The following is a 24,461-nucleotide window of genomic DNA, read 5'->3' on the forward strand; positions in this document are numbered from 1 at the left end:
TATTGTAGAAGACAATTTTGACAAATTTCTGCATGCATTGTTCCCAAATATCCTTGAAGTCTTTCACAAGAGTATTTTGTTCCACTCTGCATTAGTTGGTCTCTTCTTCTTTAATTATAGTTTTATTCTTTCTGGTTCTCTCTAGAGTCCAACCTTCAAAATCCCCTCTTATCATGTTTTTCTCTAATCAACATTTTCCCATGAGAAGTTTTGTTATAATTAATTTCAAGTTTTTCATATTTTATATCAAATTCAAAATAGCCCACAGAAGAATACTTGTAATTAATTTCAAAGTCTTAATTCAACTTTAAATCAATTTATAACTCTCCAAAATCAATGTTTAATCATCCTTTGGCTGTTTATTCCAAAATAATCCTTTCAGTACCTAAAAACTTCTTTCAGAAAAGGACGGAAGCAGATACTTCAAGTGTGATAAAACTTGTCTTTCTGTAGGTTCCTAATATCCTAAATATCCTAAAAGCAATTAAAAAAGCAATTTCCAAAAGTGATTAAGAGAGGAAATATATGAACCTAATGCTTGTTTGAAGGTTCTGAACTATGGTTGGGCAAGATAGTGATCTCTCTCTACTCCTACAGCTCTAAGCCCTCTAGAGACTGCTGTTTTATGGTCTCACAGCCCACATTGCATCCTGCAAAGAGGAAGCAAGACCAAATAAGCAAAGTTACTTGAAAATTACCAGTATTACATCTATAAAATGGTTAGCAGACCTTTATAAGCATTCCCAAAAATGCAGGCTAGCTATAGCCAGCAACATTGCCTCTGTTCTGCAAACTGATAAAGACTAAGGACCAGAAAAGCAACTCAGTAAGAGGATGCAATTATAAGGTTATTTCAAACTTTAGCAATACCTACTGAATAAAGGCTGGAAGGTATTATATAAGTCCAAGCATAATAGTACATTAAACCCTGAATAAAAGGAACAGAATTCCCAGTCTTTAAAATTTAATGGTTAAGGAAATAACAGTGGTAGCACTGCCTTTATGCTGCCCTATTGCTGCAGGTAAAAAAAAAATCAAGAAAAACAAATAAACTTGTTAAAGTATTGTCACTTTTTACTAATAGCTATAACATTGCCACTGGGTATATTTATATAATTAATAGATGTATATATAATAGATGTATATATGTCAAGTTTAACAAAGCAGAAATACATATTTATATAATTAGCCAACATTTTATAAATACCAAAATAAAGCATTCAGACCCCTGATCTGTGTTATGTATCATAACTTAATTGGAACCCTCTCATCACTCACTCTTTTTTTTTTCTTAGTTCTCTTTTTTGTGACAATACCATCCATCACCTAATACTGTGTTTGGTTCTGGATCTTCTAGTCTTCCTGTCTAGCCTCACCATATACAGTACATTACTTTTATTCCATAGGGCTGATTGTGTAGCATTACTTCTAGCAGTTTCTCAGAGTTGTCTTTTCATGAGTGCAGTGACCTCTTAACCTCTCATAATGAAGGAAATGGAAAGAAGAAAGAGGGATTAGCCTTTTCTCTACATTTTTCTTTATCTTGATAGATTTGAAGAGTTTCAGTCCTCTCAGGGGTCTTGTGCAATGAAATGACTTTGGTGATGAGCCAGGTGTCCAATGCATGCCAGTTGCAGAGCTCATAACTCAGCTTGTGACATGTGATGGCTTCTAATCAAGGAGGCAGTGCGGGAAAGACAGCACCTGGGTGATTCAGGTGTGAATCTAATGCCTTCATTGAGGAGGGAATAAATCCGGGCTTCACCTTTATGAGAAGGAGTTTAATTAACCAGAAATTTGCTTTTTAATTAAAAGGTAGCTGGTGCACTGCTTTCTATTTTATTTTTTTAAAAGTGTGACTAGGGAAATGATGTAGGCAAGAACCCAATTGTATCTATTCAGTTTCATGACTAAGAACTTGTTTTCAAGCAATTAACATACAAAGTCTGCAGAGTGTGGTAATGATCCAGTTTAAGCTTCAACACGGATAATCTTTCAAAATGTGATTATCTCTCTGGAAAATCTGTTCCCAGTTAAGGGTGCCAAAGTCTTTAGAGAATAACTGCCTTAGCTCCTAAAAGTCTTAGAATCACTTGCTTCCTTTCCATCTATTCTCTCTACTGAAAATACCTATAATTCATGTACCATACAAGTTCATAAAGACATGCTTATGTACTAAACAATTGAATTTCTCTTCACTTGAGGAGGGTAACATTTTTGCATGTGGGCCCATGTGTGTTTATTTTGGTTTATATCATTGGATTGGCAGAGCCACAATTTCTTCTTTTCTTTTGAAGACAAAAGGGAAGGATAACAGAGAGAGGATTGAAGAGACCTATTTTATAATACTTTTGCTATGATTTGTGTTATCTAGAAAAAGGCTGTTTCAGCAATATGATGTTTGGAGGAATTGCACAAAGTGGGATAGGCTGCCCACTCCTGCCCTACAAATTCAACAGAATCTATTTGAATCTGGAGAGGTGCCACTTTATTTCCACAGAATTAGAAAAGCAAGCAAACTATGAAGCTACTGGTAGAAAAGGTCTTTAATAAAGTCAGCATATTCTAACATATTATAGAACGTTCTACCCAACAATGAAACTCAGATACCCATATATGTCTGAGATATGGCATGTACAATATATAAATAATTATTATTTAACTTTGATGTTTTGAAAACTTTCCCCTCAATAAGCACACTCTGATTAAAACTCTGTAGAAAAACCTGCACAAATTTTTTTAAAAAAATCTGACTCTACTTTACTGGCTATCCCTGCTTTCTTTCTTTTAATGCTCTGCTTTTGGGGTTTTTTTTTATAGCTGAGCCATTACTGCTTTATTGATAGCACTTTCCCTTGTTTGAAACTAAGACCAGATGTGACTAATCCATTTAACTTTGTAAAAGTATCTAAAATAACATGTGGTTAGTAATGATTATATAAAACTAAGAAAGCAAGTAAACAGTGAAAGGCATTGTAAATAAGACATTGCTGAGAAGCTTGCAATACAGCTAAGTACACTCTGCAATCTCTCCTACCTACTGCTCACAAAAATGAGATTAATCCAGTGGTGAAATCCAGCAGGTTCTGACAGGTTCGGGAGAACTGGTAGCAGAAATTTTAAGCAATTCAGAGAACCGGTAGCGGAAATTTTGAGTAGTTCAGAGAACCAGCAAATACCACCTCTGGCTGGCCCCAGAGTGGGGTGGCAATGGAGATTTTGCAATATCCTTCCCCCAGGAGTGGGGAGGGAATGGAGATTTTGCAGTTTCCTTCCCTTGGAGTGGGGTAGCAATGGAGATTTTGCAGTATCCTTTTCTTGGAGTAGTGGGAATGGAGATTTTGCAGTATCCTTCCCCTGCCACGCCCACCAAGCCACACCATGCCCATCAAGCCATGCCCACAGAACCGGTAATAAAAAAAAATTGGATTTCATCACTGGATTAATCCCTAGAAGAAATGCAGCATATATCATAAAGTCCTGGTAGATGATCAATTGTTCCATAAATGTTATCATTTTTCTAGTACTATGGGGTGACAGTTACCAGTAGGAGAATATTAGACTATACAGATAACTTGTACCTGTTATTTATGCTTTCAGATGTTCACGGAGGGACAAATGTGAGAGAGCCAATGAACCTTTCCGATTTGCAGCCAGCATCAACCAGTGTATGAGTGTCCTTGTTCAACCTAGCAGCATCCCAGTTTCTGAGCATAGCCTTCCGGTAGGTAGCCAAGGCAGGTAATTGCTTGCTTCTTATGTTCATCATCTCTATTGCTAAGAGGATGTGATCGCCTCTAGTCTTGAATAGTACCACTCAAGTAATTTTATCTAACATTTCCTGCCTCAGCTTTGTATAATTATACAGATAGTTGTTACTTAATGCCTGCTATTTGCATGGTTCACAGCCAGCTTTTGACAAGCAAAGTCAGTGGAGAAGTTGTATGATGTATTGTTTAATGATTGTGGGTGAGTTACTTAACTCCTGCAGCAGAACTGACATTGTATCAGTTCTGTGATCATGTGATGTTATGATCATGTGATGTTTTTCTTAGCAACAGAAGTTGTGATTATTAAACGAGGACTGCCTATAATGCAGATTGAAACAAACTCATTCCATGTCTGAAATTCCTGACAGTAACTTTATTCACAACAACAATATCAATTTGGGTTTTTTTTAGATTTTAAGAAATCTAGTTTTGGTGTATTTCTCATTGAGTAACTTGTTAAAAAAACCTACTTCCTCTGGTATGCATATTTTGGAAGTGTTATCTTTTAATGCAGTGCAAATATTCTAGTTTTCCCATTTGTACATTTTTAAAATGAGACCTGGTTTGAGGAATTCTAAAAGGAACAAAATTTAAATACAGTATATTCTGGTTTTCATTGATGTTTAAGAGTGTAAAAAAGCAAATAACTCTGTAAGCAAGCTATTTTCTTTTCCATTTGATGATTACATTGTTTTTTCAGAAGCAAGACCTATTTCATAGCCATTTCATAGAAAAACAGTTTGAATTATTCCATGTTAACTTTCAGCTGTAAGTACAATGCTTTGAGGTGTCCATTAATAAGCCAATGCTGATTAGCTTTTTGCATACCATTGTGAATGGGTTTGGGGGCATTCATTTTGGGGTGTAAACAGCTAAATCATCCCAAATTCTGTATAACACATTCTGTATATGCTAATGAGGTAAATGGGCACAAATGATGAGAAAATATTAATTATGTAATTATGGACAAATTATATCAATTCAGATTTAATGGCTAACCCTTTTCCCAAATGGTCTGGTATATCAAGGCTTTATACTGATTGGAGGCCTTTGTGGGGATAGACCTCCAAGGAAATATTTAACTGATCCACCTCCATTTTGTTTTTTACTTTCAACCAAGAATTCACCTGCAAGAGTTTTTCAATTAAAAGTGAAGACATTATTAAGCCTGGTACTTCCATGCTATGATAGAAATATCACCTCAACTTATTTATTTATATCCTGCCTGTATTATTTTTATAAATTACTCAAGATGACAAACACACCTTATATCCCCCCCCCCCCGATTTTCTCCACAACAACCCTGTGAAATAGGTTGGGCTGAGGGAGTATTATTGACCTAAAGCCACCCAGCCAACTTTCATACCAAGGCAGGATTACAGCTCACAGTCTCCTGGTATCTTGATAGGTGCTTTAATCACTAGATCAATGTGTCTGTGGTATTAGGTCAGTGAACCAATTGCAACTGATATATAATGACTTTAAAAAAACTGTAAACATTTTGCTGTGATGTTCTTGAAGTATAGAAAGAAATATATATACTGCCTTCTATTTTATGCCTCTTATCTTCATTTTTTTCCCGTAGCTCAGCTTGTTGGTGAATGACGCTCCGGACCTGTCACCTGGCATAATTTGTGTATTTGGAAACCTCACTGAAGTAGAAGGCCAGGTTCTGGGGAACCAAATTATATGCATCTCTCCATCCTCTAAGGATGTCCCTGCCATACCTGTGGACCAGGGTGAGCTGACTTCTCAGTGATAAACTGATAGTACTTAGAGCAAGAACCAGGAGATTGGATAGTAATGGTCTGCATTATCCCACTGATTTAGATTTGTTTTATTGCTGACTTCTGCAATATTGGCCTCCTGTTTACTTTCAGGCACTCTAGAGTAACACCCGTCAACTTCTCAAACACCTGTCAAAAATGTTACTATTACAATCAAATATGCAAGATTCTATTCTTATAGCCAATCTCAGTAAGCCTTCCTATGGAGCTGATTTTCTGGTCTTGTCTGTCTAATGGAGTTAGATCTTACAAGATTGAATACACTGTATCTCCTCCTTTTTTTTTCTAGCTCAGTGAATTAGGGAGGTTTCTGCCTAAATTACTTTCATATGTTATCATGTAGTCCTGGAGTTAAAAAATGTTTCAGCCTCTTTTGCCTAGATAACTGAGTATTTCCATCAGGGTCACCTTACATTATTTATTTTTAAGTCTAAGAATCCATACATTTTGGAGATTAATAATTTTATTACAACACAATCTATACATTAAATATGGTATACTCCAGATGTGCTATGATTGTGTATGCTATTTCCAGAGACATTGGCCATTCTGATTGAGAAATTTGAAAGTTCCCTAGTAATTGTTGATGCTCTGAAAGTCTATATTATTATTTCATTAAATTTATTATAGCCACCCACTCCAACCTTCTGGATGGCCTACAACATATAAGTACAAGTATTAATTAAAGCCATTAAGAGCCTGGATAAAAAAAAGCAGCCTGGATTAAAAACAGCCTAAAACAGACTAAAAATGAGGAGAAAATAAACTAGAAACTCACTGTTTAGTAAGTGAAGTATTACCTGAATTGGCAATGTGTATATTTAGAGTGGAACCAAAAGTTCATGAAATGCAATGAGCACAAGTATCTCCCTGACATTTCTACTCAGAGACAAGATAGCAGAACCAAGTAACAAACGAGCAAACTATTCACACCAGATTTAATATTACCTTTGTAGCTGTGTAATGCACAGAATTGAATTGAAATTGAATTTAATAACTTCACCTTAGAATCTTTCTCTCTATCATTTCCACTAAATTGTAATGCTACCAAACTTAGCAATACAATGCCCTGGAAGGCTGAAATATTTTCCTACTGTTTAATGTTGCTTCTTTTATGTCATATTGTTAGCTACTTGCATAGAAAGAAATTATTTTGTGTTATGTAAACCGAAGTAGGACATTATAGCCGAACAGTGCTCTATAGGTAATCCTTGACTCATAACAGTTCAGTTAGTGACCGTTTGAAGTTACAAAGACACTGAAGAAAAAAAATTATGACCATTATGACACTGAAGAAAAAAAATTATGACACATTTATGACCATTGCATCATTGCAGCATCCATATGGTCACGATTTACATTTGAATGCTTAACAACTGACTCACATGTATGATGGTTGCTGTGTCCTAATCACTTTTGCAACCTTCTGACAAGCAAAGTCCATGAGGAAACGAGATTCAATTAACAACCATGTTACTAATTTAACAACCACAGTGATTCACTTAATAAATGTGGCAAGAAAAGTCATAAAATAGGGCAAAACTCACTTAACAAATTTCTCACTTAGCAACATAAATTATTGGCTCAATTGTGGCCGTAAATTGAGGACTACTTGTATATCACATGATTACAACTCAATAAAGGAATGGTTGAAGCTACTAGGATCTATAATAGTGCTATCTAAGTAGATGTGGCAGTTTGTTGGTAGGCCTAATCCTGAACATCTAGTGCTGTGCTGACATTGTGGTGTCAGTCACAATGCTGTCTACAAGCAAATATATGCTTTCCACTAACCTGTAACAATAAAATATAAATGTCCATGATGAACTTTTATGTTGCATTCTGGCAATGTTTTGTCATGTTATTTGCTCACTTTAATTTTCATTCTAAAACCACTTTGTGCTAGGAATGCTTTTCATAAAGGAATTATTATTTTTCATTTGGTTTTGGACAAAGCTTTAATCCCAAAAGCAGGCAAGGAAAATGCCATCTACATCTATGCCTTCTGCATGGTAGGTGTAATCTGCTTCTAGCAGATTGTACAAACCCCACACATTTAAAAGCCAGCCTTCAAGCCATCTGCTTGCTAAGCTTACCTATCATTAGGGGTCTCCATCTTTTGTTATCTAAGCAGGGAAAAGGAGAAGTTAGTGTGGGTGTTACTCATGCTCTAAAGTATGACTCACTCCCCATGAGTGGGTGAAGATTTCCATTTTTGGGGTTCTTTCTTTGCTAATATAATTGCTATCAAGATTTTTCTCTTACCATTACCAAACAGCTAATTGTTTGAAATTTGTTTCTTACATAGTCTCGTTCATAAGTAGCCATTCCTGCGAAGAGAGTGTTTAATAAGCATGTATAGAGAAGTTCATGAAAGATCTGGGCAGTGTGTAGAGCAGAAATGCCAGCAAATGGCTAAACGAAAGTAAATGCAATTCATGGCAGTCATAGCTATGTGCCATTTTACCTAGAGGGAGGATAACAGAGATCAGCAACTGGCATTCAGTTTCAAGATGCAAATGATCTTTTTGTCTATTTCAAAAGATGTGGTTATTGGCAGGTGTTGCCTACCACACTGCCAGCCAATTTCCACCAATCTTTCTTCACTGGCACTGAATGGCATTACAATAACTGCTTCTGATTTGAACAGAACTCAGCAGAGAAAGTGTAAATTTATGTTTCAATTTAATTAATGGGTGCATTCCTCTCTCTTTCAGTTTTTTTCAGTTTTTCAAAGACATCAGGGTTGAGTCTTCCCTAGTTCTTCAAAATTATTATCGCCTTTATTAGCCATTTTGCACTTTCAAATGAATAGATTCCTATAATTTTGTAGCAGCCACTGTGAATATCTTTCTTTGTGTACTGTCATAGGTATATGGTATTAACATTGAATATTCAAGATTTTACCTATCAATTTTAACTACATCAGTAGTTAAAAACATTCTAGCAGTACCGTGTATTCCCATATTCTTGGGGCAACATGAAAAAATTCTGGGCTATAGAAATGCAAACAACTCCCTGATTTATTTTACAGAAGAAGTGCAGCACTAAACTGGCATTAATATAGCATAGTTGCTTTGTGCATAACACACTATGCCCAAGCAAAAAATGTTAAAATGGATTGACAGTAACTATTTTTCAAAATGTTAAGGGAACAGCTGGGTTTCCCATATTAATGATCCACAAAATATCAAATTAATTTTAAGCAAGATTACAGTATTATATAAACTTCTGCATTAGCGTCCCAGAAATCAGATTAACAGTGGCATAAGAAATGTACTTTATATTTTCAAATGTTTTTCACACAACTCTATGGCTTCAGAGGGAAAAGAACTGATCTGGGGCTTATCTTGATAGAATAATGGGAGTACTAGCCTTAAAGAAACTGAGAAAATATAAGAAGATAAGTGGCTTCTTGGTTTATAAACTTCAGAATATTTAAGGTTTAGAGTTCAAAAGACACCATTATTTTCTGATTGGAAGATTTTAAGAAACCAGTGATATCACACTGGAAGTCTGTAACCCAGGGTGCTTCTTGAAACAGTAGACATGTTGCCACAGATTATTCCAATAAAACAGATTGGCCTAATATAGTGGTACATTAATTTGATCCCGCCTTGTTTGAAAAAAAAAAAGCAATTATACTACCAAAGATTGGGGAAAAATACTTTTAAAATATCAGTAAATAAAGATGAAGGAATAGAACTTAAAAGATAATTTTAAAATGCATAAAACATCTGTAAAATGTTCATATTGTTCTTGCGCATGATGTTTTAATCATTTCTTTCTCTTTTTTTCCCCACAGACTGGTTTGGCATAGAGCTTCTGTTGAAATCCAGAGAAACTGGCAAGATGTTTGTCAGCACAGAGTTCAAATTTTACAACTGCAGTGCCCACCAGCTGTAAGAAATCTTCTAATGTTTCATTGGATGTTTTACAGTTAAATAGAGATGTTTGCCCATTTTTTTTCTTTGCAGTAAGAACTGCAAAATTAATGTGTATAAAAGGTTGTAACCAAGCTCAGAACCTATTAGCTAGGATTCACTAGTATTTACATAATGAAGAATGGTTAGTTACCATACTTGGTTTATTAGGATAATTGTTTTTTAGGTATCACTTGGACATCTAATACAGTCATTAGAAAAATGGTTAGATTCCAAAGACACTCTTCTTTGATGTAGTTACAGTATTATGATGTTAAATTAACATTTAAGTTTCTTCAAAGTTGTTCTGCATGATTTCTATAAACAGATGACCTAAGTAAAAATTAATAGATTACATTGTTTTTTTAACTGCATTGTCATTTCAGTGTCAGTTACTAGTACTTCACTAAACCTTCAATTACTGTCACTTTAAAAGTAAAATTTTATCAAACCTTTTATGCTAAGGTAATGGGGAAAAATCTTTCCCCAAACTAGGAACTCTACAAAACAATGGTCACTCAAAGTGTAAGAAGGCATTCCAAGATATTTCAATTCATAATAAAAAACTATATCCAATGCCCCGTATAATAAAATTATATGCTCAGTATCAGTATCTAATAGCAGCACTTACATGCTAAAATCATAAAGACTCATTTTGATCTTGGAAATGGAAACTAAAGAGCATGTGTCGTTCAAATTCCTGTCAAGAGATCTAAAAAGAGTGAGAAATGTGTCAAATAAGTGAGCAATTAAATACATTCATGCTGCTTAATATTCCCATCCCACTAAATTTGCATGTATGTGATTAGAATAAGTTTTTTTAAGGTCATTTCAGAAAAAGAAAAAGCAGACTGCAGTTGAGGATTAAAGATAGACAAACAGGATTTATGTGTGTTTTGCAAATAAGAGGTGGGGATGCTCACTGAACTTTTTAATTTGAAAATGAAGAATCTGTTTGAGATACTGGAATCTTTTATAGAACTAGACTAATTAGCCAGAAGACCAGGAATGGGAGAAAAATTCAAAATCTTGCAGCTGCATGTGGAGAAAACTGGTCCTTTTATTTAATCTAGTAAACTCTCTGTCAGGTTTCGAGGTCGTCTCAAATAAATTGCATTTCAACCAAAGTCTTTGAAGAAAAACTCCTATTTATTAAGCACGACATTCTAACCCAACTCCAAACGAAGCCAACACTGACTTCCAGCCCCAAAACCTTCCCTTTCCGTTCCCCACTCCCCTGCACTCATTGGCCATCTTCCAAGTCATTCTACCCCTGATCTACTCCAGCTCAAAGGAATTTCCCCCCTCCCATCTCATTTCCTAGAGGATATTATCCCCAGGGAAAATAAGTAGGTGAAAAGTCAAATGTCCCTTTCCAGACGCCTTCGCTTCTCCTTCTTATGTCAGCACTAGAGTAAATGCAGGTTGAAGTGCTGACATTCTCCCTGATTTGGTAAGAATTTGTTATGTTTAAAGAAAGGATAAACAAGTGTATATTAAGCCAGTGATATTAAGCCATAACACATTTGGGCATGATTTATTTTTTTGTACAAGCAAAAGGAGTAGAGTCTTAAACATTTGCAATGAAGATGAGCTCATCTCTTCTTGCTGGACATCTTTTTTTTGGGGGGGGGAGGGGGTTGAAGTAATATTCCATTGGAAACTGCCTTCACCAATTTTTAAGGGTATTACCATATGCCACTCCCAGTGTTTCCATCATCATACTTCTTTTCTGATCCCCTGATCAGAAAGCAGAGGTCTGATTATTCATTCTGTTTTCAACCTTAAATGTTTCCCTTATATGAAACCTATCCATTAAAATTTGATATACAGTATTGATGGAAGAGGATTAACTCACTTGGCCTATCCAAGCACAAGGGCAAAATGTTTAGGAAGGTCAACTGCATAGGCTAAGTATCTTGAGATTCATCTGGCTCAGTTCATAAACACTTCAGACTAAAACGGGGGGGGGGGGTATTCAGCAACATTTGCCTTTTTATTTGCACAGGACTTTTAGGATTCCAGAGTATATGCTCTAGATTGGAAACAGTTTAACTGGAATATCAGACTTTCACTGAGTAATTGTTTGCATTAATCAGGTGTTATGATATCTATACCATGGAGCCTAAAATTTAGAGAATATCTTTGGCAACCAAGTAAATTTTAGAGAAGCATCAGGAAGTTCTCTTAGCTGTTGAGATTTTAAGATATGATATATTGAAACAAAAGATCTTTGCAATAACCGCCAAAATACAAACTGTGTTAGGTGAACTTAATGGATTTGGTTTAAAGGCACTGGTCATATGCAAAATGCCCTGAAAACATGGTAATGCTTCTTACCTGTTCTAAGAGATTATCACAAAGTCAATTTTTCTACAAAGTATTAAAGGTACCTAAGCATGGTGCATAAGAGCTACAAACTTTTTTCAATGAAATATTTGTTCTGTTTAAGAAATATATAAAGTTTTGCTGATTTACCAATAATACTGTTATTTATTAGGCATTATCAATAATAAACATATTTGCCTATGTTTCTTTCTTGGCAGATGCCTGTCTTGTGTCAACAGTGCATTTCGCTGTCACTGGTGCAAATATCGAAACCTGTGCACTCATGATCCAACAACATGCTCCTTTCAGGAAGGACGGATCAATGTTTCTGAGGTAAAAACACTGGATTTAGGAACTAGACAACACAGTTCTGGTGCAAGTCTTAAATGTTTGCCTTGTGATTTAACTGAACTCCCTTTTCCCATTCCCACTTCATATTGTGACAAAGGAGGGTGAAAGAGAGGGAGAGAGACTTGGTTGGCGATCTCATTCCTACACAAGATACGTTGGAATATGAATATGAATAAGAGAAGAAAGCATATATATATGTATGTATGTAGGTAGGTAGGTCTTTGGTTATTCGGGTTTTGTCCCGCGTAAAATTGGAAGTACCTTGGCGACGTTTCGACGAAGTCTCATTCATCATCTTCAGGCTGGTGTCTTCAGCCTTGTGCTTCTAGGAGCAATGTGTGATCATAGTTGTTTCTTCTTTTCAACTGCCAGTGGGGGTATGAACTGATGGGTGGGAGCATGGCTGTGTTCTGATTGGGTGGAGGTGTGTTCTGATTGGGAGGGGGCTTGGCTGTGCTCTGATTGGGTGGGGGGTTGGCTGTGCTCTGATTGGATGGAGGTGTGTTCTGATTGGGAGGGGGCTTGGCTGTGCTCTGATTGGCTGGGGGTATGTTCTGATAGGGTGGGGGCTTGGCTGTGCTCAGGTTGGTCTGAGTTGCAGGAAGATCTGAACTCGTGACCTGTGTTGCTGTTGTTTGGCTCTGCGTTCGTGGTCATGCCACATCTTCATGGAATGTGTCAGTTTGCTTCATGTATGGATTGGAGGTGATACCTCCCGCCTACCAGCCATTTGGAAACCCGCCCTTATTGACAAACGAATCCCAAACACAAAGAATAGCACCAGACCCACACTCATGAAAGCCACACAGGACATCACCTCCACACATCCACAAGCCCAAACCCACACCGATGATGAGGCATGACCGCAAACCAGAAGCCAGACCATAGTTGCATCATTAACCACTTTAAACCCCTCCAATCCATACATGAAGCAAACTGACACACTCCATGAAGATGTAGCACAACCAAAAATGCGGAGCCAAACAACAGCAACGCAGATCACGAATTCAAATCCCTGCAACTCACACAAACCTGAGCACAGCCAAGCCCCCACCCTATCAGAACACACCCCCACCCAATCAGAGCACAGCCATGCTCCCACCCAATCAGTTCATTCCCCCACTGGCAGTTGAAAAGAAGAAACAACCAGGATTACACATTGCTCCTAGAAGCACAAAGCCGAAAACACCAGCCTGAAGATGATGAATTAGACTTTGTCGAAACGTCGCCAAGGTACTTCCAATTTTATGCGGGACAAAACCCGAATAACCAAAGACCTACATACAAACACCCGCGAAAACCTGAGAAAACATATATATATATGTCTTTGGTTATTTGGGTTTTCTCCCGCATAAAATTGGAGGTTTCTTGGAGACGTTTCGACGAAGTCTCATTCGTCATCTTCAGGCTGGTGTTCTCGGCTTCGTGCTTTTAGGAGCAAAGAAAACCCGAATAACTAAAGACCTACATACAAACACCCGCGAAAACCTCAGAAAACATATGTATGTATGTATGTATGTATGTATGTATGTATGTATGTATGTATATTGAGATTGCAAATCTCTATAAATTCACAGTACAGTTCAAACCAGATCTGGAATTATATTTGGAATAAGACCAACTGTGAAAAACACTAATGACACTCTGTTGGCTGTAAATAACATATATGATATGATAATAATTCCCATCATTTATTTCAGGAAAGATCAGTTTTTCTACCTTTAGGCAGTAACACAGCATCAGTTTACACAGACAGACATCTCAGAGAAATTATTCTGGCAGCACTCTGCCACTGCTGAACCATGAGAGAGATATTTGGAACGCTGTTTTTACCATGTTTTAACTGAGAATCTCAGTAATAGAACTAAAAAAAAAAAAGGATTTTATATTATTAGACTCAGAAGTTGTGAATGCTCCAACACTGGAAGTTTTTAAGAAGATGTTGGATAACCATTTGTCTGAAGTGGTGTAGGGTTTCCTGCCTAAGCAGGGGATTGGACTAGAAGACCTCCAAGGTCCCTTCCAACTCTGTTATTCTATTCTATTCTGTTCCGTCCCGTCCTGTCCCGTCCTGTCCCGTCCCGTCCCGTCCCGTCCCGTCCCGTCCCGTCCCGTCCCGTCCCGTCCCGTCCCGTCCCATCCCATCCCATCCCATCCTATTCTATTCTATTCTATTCTATTCTATTCTATTCTATTCTATTCTATTCTATTCTATTCTATTCCTGTTTGGGAAACGGTTATGCACTGAAGTACATTTCACCCTGTGATTTGGTCATATTCTCTATTTTAGTTTTTATGTTTTGATATGGTTGGAACTAATTGAAGCTTCTTGATATTATTTATAAGCATATTTCATGATGCTGATATTAATTATGATTAGGAATATCTGATATTGAGATGGAATCTGGGAAATTCAGTCAACAATGACTGAAGAAGAGGTGGCTTAAGATTTAAGCAGGAGCTGCAGTAAGAAAGGTTTTAGGGTAGACAGCTACCCAAGCTTAATTAATAGATGATGTTGCCCAGAAATCCTGGCTAAATTAAACATATTCTTTCTTCAAATATTTATTTATTTATTTATTTATCAAATTTCTATACCGCCCTACTCCCGGAGGACTCAGGGTGGTGAACAGCCAAGATAAAATACAGATAATACAAACATTAAAAGTCCATTAAAATTATTAAATATTTTGGCCGAAAACCATTCAAAAAAATCCCTCATGCTGGCAAATTCAAAAATTGCCAGCATGAGGGAATCAATCTGAACTGGGACTTGGATATGATATAATGGCATACATAATTTGCTTCTTATTTTGAAATTGGAAAAAAAGCGACCCGCGGTTGTAGTTTGCACTGGAAATTGTATTACTAAAAACAGAGAACATTTGGGATTAGTAGTTGAGAAGGATAATATAGTATCCATGAGACCAAGGGAAAATTTTCATTTTCATTTTTTACCATAAAAATGTTAAGCCATCAATATTTTGAAAAGATGAGAGGTGTAAAGTGTCTGCCTTTGATGAAAAAATTAACATATATTTCAGATTTCCAGTAGAAATAATTGGTTTTAATTGAATCTCATAAATGTGAAGTCTAACCAACAATGAGGTTGAAGTGAATAAAATGCTAGAAAATAATAAGGAAAAATTTAATTTCCGTTCTAGTGATAATGCAGTTATACTGCAAATATACCCAAAGAGAAATAGCAAGCTTTAAAAAAAACGATTATCTTCTTGATTGGCAAAAATAGCAGATTTATGTATACATAGTATGAATGTAAAAGTTATTAGGGCTGACAACAGATATGTGTGTTTAGAAATGATCATTGATGCTTTTTATCAGAAGTGAAGCCAAATGACTTGCATGCGTTATGAACTTTGAAGTGCCTTGTCCAGAAAGAATTTGAGGATCAACAAAAAGTTTCAAATGCATGAATCTTCTTTCTAAAGTGGCAATAAAGACCAATCTGCTTTTATGAATATGCATTGTCTCAGCTGTTCTGCAATAGTATTCTATTTGGAAGCAAAATTTCCTATTCATAGGTTGAGGAAATGGAGAAGAAGGGGAGAGACACAACCAGAAAAGATGTTTTGTCCAGTCTAGAAAAAAGAAGTAACAACTGGAATTTCAATTGTAAAGAAACTCTTTAACTTTTATTATAAAAAGTGTGATTGAGATAAGATGTTAAGGACAATTTCTTAAGTAAGTTGAGCTAAATAAGAATAATTGTGGGGTTGAGGTTTAGCATTTTTTTAAAAAATGTACTTCTTTTAGAATTGTTTTAGTGACTCAAAGACTTATCCAGGATATATTTGGCAGGATATCTATGTCTGGAAAATCAGCCTTTGAATGTTTGTTTGTTTTTGCTTCCTTACTATGCTCTGTTGTTGGCACTTCCTTTTTTTCATTGGTCTATGTTGAGCATTTATATTAAGCTACTTTGAGGAATCCCTTTGCTAACCATAACTGTGATGACCCAAACAATTGTTCCTATTTTCGCTATGCATCTATGCACAGACCCCCCCCCCCTTTCTAACTTAATAATTTATTGAGCCTTTTCAAAATAATTGAATTGCTGAATGTGAGAGCTACACTATGATTTAGTTATTCTAAAGTCTTTGAAGATAGTAATACTCAGATACCAAAATATTTTAACCCTACCGTGCTAGCAAAGCTCTTACTTTAATATAACAGAAATCAAATTGCAAAAACTAAGTTGCATTTGGAAATAAAGCAAAAAAACAATATATCCATGAAACTAGCTGTAGTTACTAGAAAAACAGCACACAACAAAATTCTTCATTGTGAATATTAGATAGAATTTAACTCAGTATTAAGATTTATATGTGAGACTCTACCTCCACAACCATATCTGATTGCATTAGTTAGTACATCTCTAAACTGTTAAAATCATCCCTTTCATCAGATGTTAGCTAGAGTTAAGAATCTTACACATTGCTAGCAATTGTTTGTTTGTGGCAAAATGAAAGTAACCTTAACCCTTTTAAAGTAAGGTTATAGTTTTCAAAACTATTGAAAAGGGGACACTTTCATGTTTTACCATTGTGTTTTCCATTAATGCTTAGAGGTAGATCTGCACTCTACAGCCACTCAAATAAATTTGCACTGTGTGAATCCTTTTCCTCTCTGCACTCTGGCAGATTTATTATTTAACACAGTTAAAAAACCATATACTTAAGATTGTGGAACTAGCCAGGTCTGACAATGAGGATGTATGACTTCAATTTTGCCAAGGCATTCACTGAAAACAGTATGATTCACTTTGTGGGCAGAATCAGTTGTTATGCTTATTTCTTAAAGTGTTTCTATCCTACCTTTCTATCTAATACCCTTCAAATTGAGAAACAGACTATTTAAAATAGTATAAAACAGCCATTAGAGAATTTTTAAAATTATTCCCCAACTACACAAAACTGAAAATAACAATAAATAAACTTTTATAGAAGAAAGTTTATTAAAAATCCAAGTTTTGGTTATTCACTGAAGCACGAACAATGAAGTAGCTGTAACATTTCTTGGAAAAGCATTCCTTTCCTATCCTATTTTCCCATCTACTGAATTTCAGATTTGATTCTGGGAAGAATAGGTATAATCTATAAACTAAACTGTAGAATAGAAGACTTGAGTAGACTCTCATAGTGTAAAGCAATTAATTCATTAGTTTTATTAACTTTTTTTTCAGATATTTATTCTGCTCAGATTTTTCCTGATGGGGGCTGCGGGGGACAAAACATTCCTATCCCAATAGACCAGTATTTCTCAATCTTGGCACTCTAATTGGAGTTTGGACTTCAATTGCTTGGTTGATACTAAATTGATTTTCCATTTCAGTATCTTCATTGCCAATTCTAAGGCTGGTGGTTGAATCTGTTGTTGTTAGTTTACTTTTCTTAATATTTAAATCTTAGTCCCATTCTTTCACTGCACTCTTTGACTCTTATTACAACTTGCAGATCCTTTGCATTTTAAACTAACAAAGTAGTGTTGTCAGCATAGCATAAGTTATTGATGTTTCTTCCTCCAGTTTTAAAATCATGCTTATCTTCTTCCAATTTACTTCCTTTAATGTATATTCAGCATATATTGTAAATTGAATAAATAAGAGGAGAATATGTAGCCTTGTCTCACTGCTTTACCAACTGGGATACGTGTGTATGGGTGTATACATACATGTGTATGTGCACGCACATACAGAGAGAGAGCGAGAGTAAAAAGCACAAAACAAGAAAATCAGTTTATAGAACAAAAGCCTTTTCAAATAAGATTAACAAAGAGAGATCAATAGCCAGGAAGACACTTACTCTCAAATTCCCACTTTACTTTCTGCAAAATTTGGAAAAGTTGCTTCTTTTAATATTTTAAAGCTTATTCAATCTTTTAACAAAGGATTCAGTCATTCACAGTTCTTGGCTTTGGATTGTATAAAACTTTATAAAATCAACTATCATGAGCCCCTTGGTTTTGGGCTGTTTTTGATGGATTCTAGTTTTGTGCCAAATAAAACTGCATCCATCTAAAATATGGGAACATATGAACACATAAACCTGGCATTTATTACTAAGATCTGGCTAAGTAATGATAGGGAAGTAGCCCTACTGTAAATCTGGTTTCATATTGTGCAGCAAGCATGAAAACTTGAAAGGGGAAGAAGCAGTGGCTATAAAATATATGTAAGATTCTCAGATGAGACTCTGTGGGTTGCCATGTGGGTAACGAAGCATGAAGATCCATGTTTTCCTGAATATTTTGGCCTACTAGGAAATATAACAATACCTGAATTTGAGATATTCATTGAATTAACAAGTGATGCCACCTGGCTTGAAAGGAACAGTAGTGCAACTTCTTTTGATGAAATCTCTTGATTTGAGTATGTTCTCCATTAAATATGCAATCTCTGTCACTTTCACTTTTTACTGTTGATATAGGAAAAGGGATTCACTAAAGAGAATTCTAGGGGCAATTGTTTATCTGGATCTTTTTTAGTCAGGATTCAGATTCTGATATAGGATGAAAACACTCATACACATGAACTATGACAACACATTTTATATAGAGCTATCTTTGGAAGCAATTTAGATGCTGCAACTTCTGTAGAGTGTCATTACTTAGGGTCATACCCAATACTTCAGGGTAACATCAATTTTAATAAGGTTGTTGCATTTGGCTCCCAGTAGGCTTCCAAGCCCAATTCAAAGTGCTAGTTATCTTTAAATTTTCTATACAGCATAGAATAGAAATGACCTGGCCAATACTGAATCTGCTTCTCTGATGCAAATTTCTAGTAAGGACCTGTTGAAAATCCTACTTTCTCCAAAGGTACTTAGAATATGGGCTATATTTTAGAAGAGGATCCCATTATGTTGTATATCATCCCCATACAAATTACATGTGATGCCATCCTATTAATGTGCCTTTGGTCTTGCCTGAAAGTTACAACAATTGTATTAAAATCTTAATTGACTGGGATGATTGATAACTGTACTAAATCAATTAATATATTATCACACTTGACTTTTGAATTATTTATCTTCTATCTTTTCATGATCCAAAATGTAATAAGCTTTTGACCAGCCTCCAAAACTGATTGGATATGTTTGTGGAGATGCTATAATGAAAGAAAATAATTCTGTTCTTTTTATCCATTATTGTCATAACATGGATCTTCATTCAGTTTTCCAGCAATTAAGAAGATTATGCCATCGAAATAAAGGAACTATGGAATTTGTCTTTCCTACAAAATCCTGCAATGGATTGTTCAGTTAAGCTGTCACACTAAAAGCCTTTGACTGAAACACTGTTGACAGCATTTACTAGTGATATTTAGCATTAAATGAGTTCTGTAACATGAAACATTTATGTGGGCAAAAATATCAAAAAATGCTTGTCATTTTATGGTAGTGTGGAAATCATAACAAAAAAGTGCCTGGATAAAGTGGTAAAAATTTAAAAGGTGGACAGAAAGCCATATAATTATTTTATTATTATAAAATATCTCAGTATAATCTCATTTAAGGAGATTGTATTTTTATTAACATTCAGTGTATTTTTTATCTAACCTAAAATGTAACCTCTTGGGATAATTGATAATTATTCTCATAAATTTGGGGATAATCTTCCATTGGTATCCATTCTGTACAAATTATGTTTTTACATGTATGGCACTGATTCAGGCAGATGAAAATATTCACAGATTTTAAAAGACTAAACTAAATGTATATTCCATTTCTTTTCCATGGAAATGTTTAGATAATACCTGATTGTATTTCCAGCCTGGTAATTATAATCATTTTATAATTTTTAGAAGTATCAACAAAATACTTAAAGAATTTGCCTCACCTTTAAGTACCTAGATCTTTTAGCAAGGAGTTGAAACCCATAGACCAGTAAAGATCCAAGTCAATTTATTCATTTTCTTTTTTTCTTGATAGATTTTGCAAACATCTGAAACAATAATATAAATTAGCTGCATATCAAATGCTTATGTGATAGAACATGCAAGTCTACTCATATTCCAGTATCTCATTATAATTGAGTGTTGACTATTTCAGAACCATACATACATTGACATACATTTGAAAAGAGCAATGTATGCATTTGGTTGAGTCCTCCAAATCACTAAATTGTGTTTTACACTTTTCTGAGAATGAAAAATTGTGTTATAAGGTTGTATAAATCTTGAAAGACTTCAAAATCTGATTGGGAGCTGCCCACAGTTGGTTATGTAAATGTTTTATATAAATAAATTAAGCCTAGGTGTGTAATCTGCACACAAGTAATTAGAGTGATTTGTGGGCATCTAACATCTAACCTTTTTCTTGACTTTTATTAATAGTAGTAGCAGCAGTTAAACATGTATACCACCCAACTCCAAAAAACAAATTAAAATGTAAAAAATAAAGATAAAAGATGGAAAACCCAATGAAATGAGTGGTCTCACTCTCCCTCATCGAAGAGTGAACAATCTTCATATATTCATATAAATGGATGATAATGGAGCTGGCTAGTCAGGTGAAGCAAATTGAAACAACTATTTCTGTGGAATCTTCTAGAATTCACACTATGAGATACAGAACATTTTTGTAGGTGGTGTTTTTCTGAGCATTTTATTTAAAAATAAAAGATGCAAACTGTATTAATTTTTTGATGAGTAGGAATTAAAATAAGAATTATGTTTTACAAATTTACTTTGACCTAAGGGTATTCGTTTCCATAAGCCAATCCAGAAGGTTATAGCTACATATTGGCACTCAAAACATGTCAAATAGAAGACATTGCTTAGTATATTTTCATCCTTTTAGAAGAATATGGTTGGTCCACTTTAGTTACTCTTAGATTATCAAGGAAATGATTTTCTATTGATTGGATTTATTAGATTTATGCTAACTATCTATAGCCTAAATTTCTTAAATATGTCTAATTGAAAATTTCAGGAATAATGAAAATTTAATGTGCAGTTGACCATGATCCAGTGGTATATATATATCAAATCCATGCCAGAATTAGGTAGAGTGTTGAACACTTGGAAATAAAAATAATAAATTTCTACAAAATATCATACCTTCATATATTTCATACTGTAAAGCTTTAAAAGATCTTAGGTTAATTATATTGGCATTTTCTCAGAATACTGTTTTGAGTAACTTGGTCTTAAAATGAAAATGAAATAAAATAAAATATAGACAAACTATGGACAATCGAAGGACAAGAATAGAAGATCACCTTGCAATCTCTTTCTCTCAAACCCTCTGCTTCAGGAGCCCTTCTACTTTGTAGAAAGTACCTATACCAATAGTCTAAGCACCACAGATAATTAAAACTTTATTATGAATTTATGCAAGCACTTTTTTCCCAATCTGACATCCACCAGAGGGTTTGGACTACATCTCTCATTATATAAGCCAAATGCTATGCAGGTGATTGTATGTTTGGAATCATAGTAGTGCTAATGCACCTCTTAGCCCTTTCATTCATTTAGGTGATCATCAACCCATTCCTTAACATCAGGCCACCTTTATTAAAATCTGTCACATCCTTCCCCTTTATGTTAGTTTGGAAGGCATACAACATACAGTATCTATTTTTAAGTTCATTCATCAATTCATGCATTTTCTTCTATTATACATTACAGCCCTCCATTTGGCAAACTAAAGCTATATTGTCTATTTAATGGTGGAAAAACCATCCAACTAAATATGGCATTCCAGAGAAGAGCAGAAATTATATCTAAAGAAACGCTGCAAAGAAATTTATAAGAAATTGCTCTTAAGTCGAGGACAACCTATAATCTATTTGTGGCTCATGTTTTTGTAAATTCTTTTTCAAGAACCTAGTGTTTTTCAACATGTTTTTAGCTAATTAATTAGTCTTAGTCATTTTGCTGTCTAGTTTTTTTTCATTGGTTGGATGTACAGCCAGATCTGATAAATCACTGTGATAATTCTAAAGCTTTTCAAGTCATGGCTTTTCATAAGTCTTAAAACTTCAGCAGTTTTTAAGCCTATAGTTGGAAAAACCAACATTTCTAATACTAAAAGTTTCTTTGAGGAATTCCTACAAATGGGTTCAAAGCATTTTAAACAACAGGAGCTAAAAGAAAATAAATTTGAACAGAATATTCACTATACTGGATATAACTTTTGAAAAGTGCTATAAATTCTTAATTTGAAAAAGTAATATCAGGGAAATAAAATATTGTACAAACTGTGATGTCATAAGCTGAAAATTTCCATGTGCTAATTAGCAAATAGTAGAGTTGTTATTTCCTGTTAACAAATTATGCTGCAGGGCACGCTTTGTAATTGCATGAGTCATTTATTCTGAAAGTTGTGAGTGCTTTGAATTATATATTTCAGCTTTCTTGTTTTTGAAACCAGTTAAATGATACAGAGTATTACTGAAGAAGTTCTCAAAGTACATTGATATATTAACTGGTGTATTTGTCAAAAATTCATATCTGTCATTTTGAAAAATGCTTCGTATTTCAGCTCTAAATAGAACGTATCCTTTAAAAAGAAAATACTTGTCTATTTGAAAAGAGTGTCATTAAGGGGAATGGAGCTCAGTGTCGGTTAAATGGGGAAAATTATAAACTTCTTTCTCCTGATTTTTAGATGAAAGGTTTTTATTTTTACAGAAACCTAAATTATATTGAGAACAATTGGAAATTCTTGACGTGTGTTCCACTCATTTGTTTCACTCATTCCACAGAAATGTGAAGTACATGCACCCCTATCTTACTGTAAAACATTGGTGAAGACTCACTAAATCAGATATATTTAGTACAACTGTATTTTTTAAATTAAAAAATCCAGTCTTAATTAGAAATTACACGTGAACAGGACTAGGTTGGATCCCAATAACTCCAGTCACTTTTACCATTGCTTCTGCATCCTCACTCTAGGTATTTTAGTATCCCAAGAGAAACTAGGGTGCTTGGCAACCAGCATGATCCATTTTAATGAAACCCTGGCTAAATCTTCATTCAAAGGAGATGGAAAGACTTTGGAATATATTAAACATAATTCATTTGGAAAACTATGCATGGGCCTTCCTCTACCAGGACAGCAAATCAATGACAATTCAGTATAAACCTGAGCTACAAGCACTGAACCGTATAAGCATACACTGTATGTCTTAGAATTCAAAAAGATGAGAAACAAAAATGTGCCTGGTTACAAGATTTTCTTGCACGTCTATTCAGGAATATTCCTTTTCCCAGATGTCCCTTTTGATTACTTACTCCTAGACAAGCAGTGAAGTCTCAGTGAAGATTTTAAAAAAAGAGGACAAAAACATATTTCACTGAAACATTTGTGACAGCTTTGGTGTACTGCTGATAACAATTTACTAGTTAGTTCCCTGTTTTGATGTTACTTGAGCCTGTCGAAGTCAACTTATTCATCAAGTACCTCATTCTCTGATGATGAATATCAAATTAATTCACACTTTGTTTTGAGCTTATCTAGAGATATTTTGGTAGTCTGCCCTGCCCCTGGTGATAGATGAGTCACTATCTAAATCTTCTCCCTTTTAAGTGTAAATTTTAAATTTTTACTGTATTTTAAAATATGGGAATTTTAAATTATGGGTATTAATTCAGCCAAATTTATTTAATTCATTTTATTCTATTTTAAATTTTGTATATCTATGTGTTTTATTTCATGGCTGTGCACCGCCCTGAGTCCTTCGGGAGTAGGGCGGTATAGAAATTCAATAAAATCTAAATCTAAAATCTAAATCTCTTATACTGAGAAATTTTTCAAAGAGAAATTAGTATGTACTCACTTTGACTCATCATTATCAACATTGTTACAAATCAAGCTTTTTAAAATTAAAAAAAAAATAGAATGGTGACCTCTATATGAGTTTTAATTATTCTCAATAAGCATATGATATACCCCCTAAAAATTGTGGTAATGGGGAAAAATGCACGGATGATATAGTGACTTTCCCTTTACTGTCATTGTTCTTGAAACATCTGTAACATTTCTTGGATTTATTTGACCTCTGTAATTTTTACCTACATAATTTCATCATCAAAAACATCACCCAAAAAACATTGCTGTGGTTTGTAAGCCATGTTGGAAGAATTCTTCAGATACAATTGATGAATACATTTAATTGGTGTTTTCCTTCCAAATAAATATTGCTTTTTTTCTTTTTTCTTTCCTTCTTTCTTTCTTTCTTTCTTTCTTTCTTTCTTTCTTTCTTTCTTTCTTTCTTTCTTTCTTTCTTTCTTTCTTTCTTTCTTTGATAGTATTTCCTGCTATTGAGGGAAAATG

At 34.7% G+C, this 24,461-nt stretch overlaps 1 protein-coding gene across 1 annotated transcript in view; it reads left to right on the forward strand.

Moving 5' to 3' along the window:
• Positions 1–24,461, forward strand: part of PLXNA2 (plexin A2) — a 449,635-nt gene that overhangs the window by 264,418 nt on the left and 160,756 nt on the right. Inside the window, exons 6-9 of the mRNA XM_034414337.3 lie at positions 3,601–3,724; positions 5,356–5,509; positions 9,363–9,459; positions 12,027–12,141. Coding sequence (XP_034270228.1) covers positions 3,601–3,724; positions 5,356–5,509; positions 9,363–9,459; positions 12,027–12,141 — 490 coding nt within the window. The remainder of the gene's footprint in view (positions 1–3,600; positions 3,725–5,355; positions 5,510–9,362; positions 9,460–12,026; positions 12,142–24,461) is intronic.

This window comes from Pantherophis guttatus, chromosome 3 (assembly GCF_059756535.1).
Source record: "Pantherophis guttatus breed Tessera chromosome 3, ASM5975653v1, whole genome shotgun sequence".
Lineage (NCBI taxonomy): Eukaryota > Metazoa > Chordata > Lepidosauria > Squamata > Colubridae > Pantherophis > Pantherophis guttatus.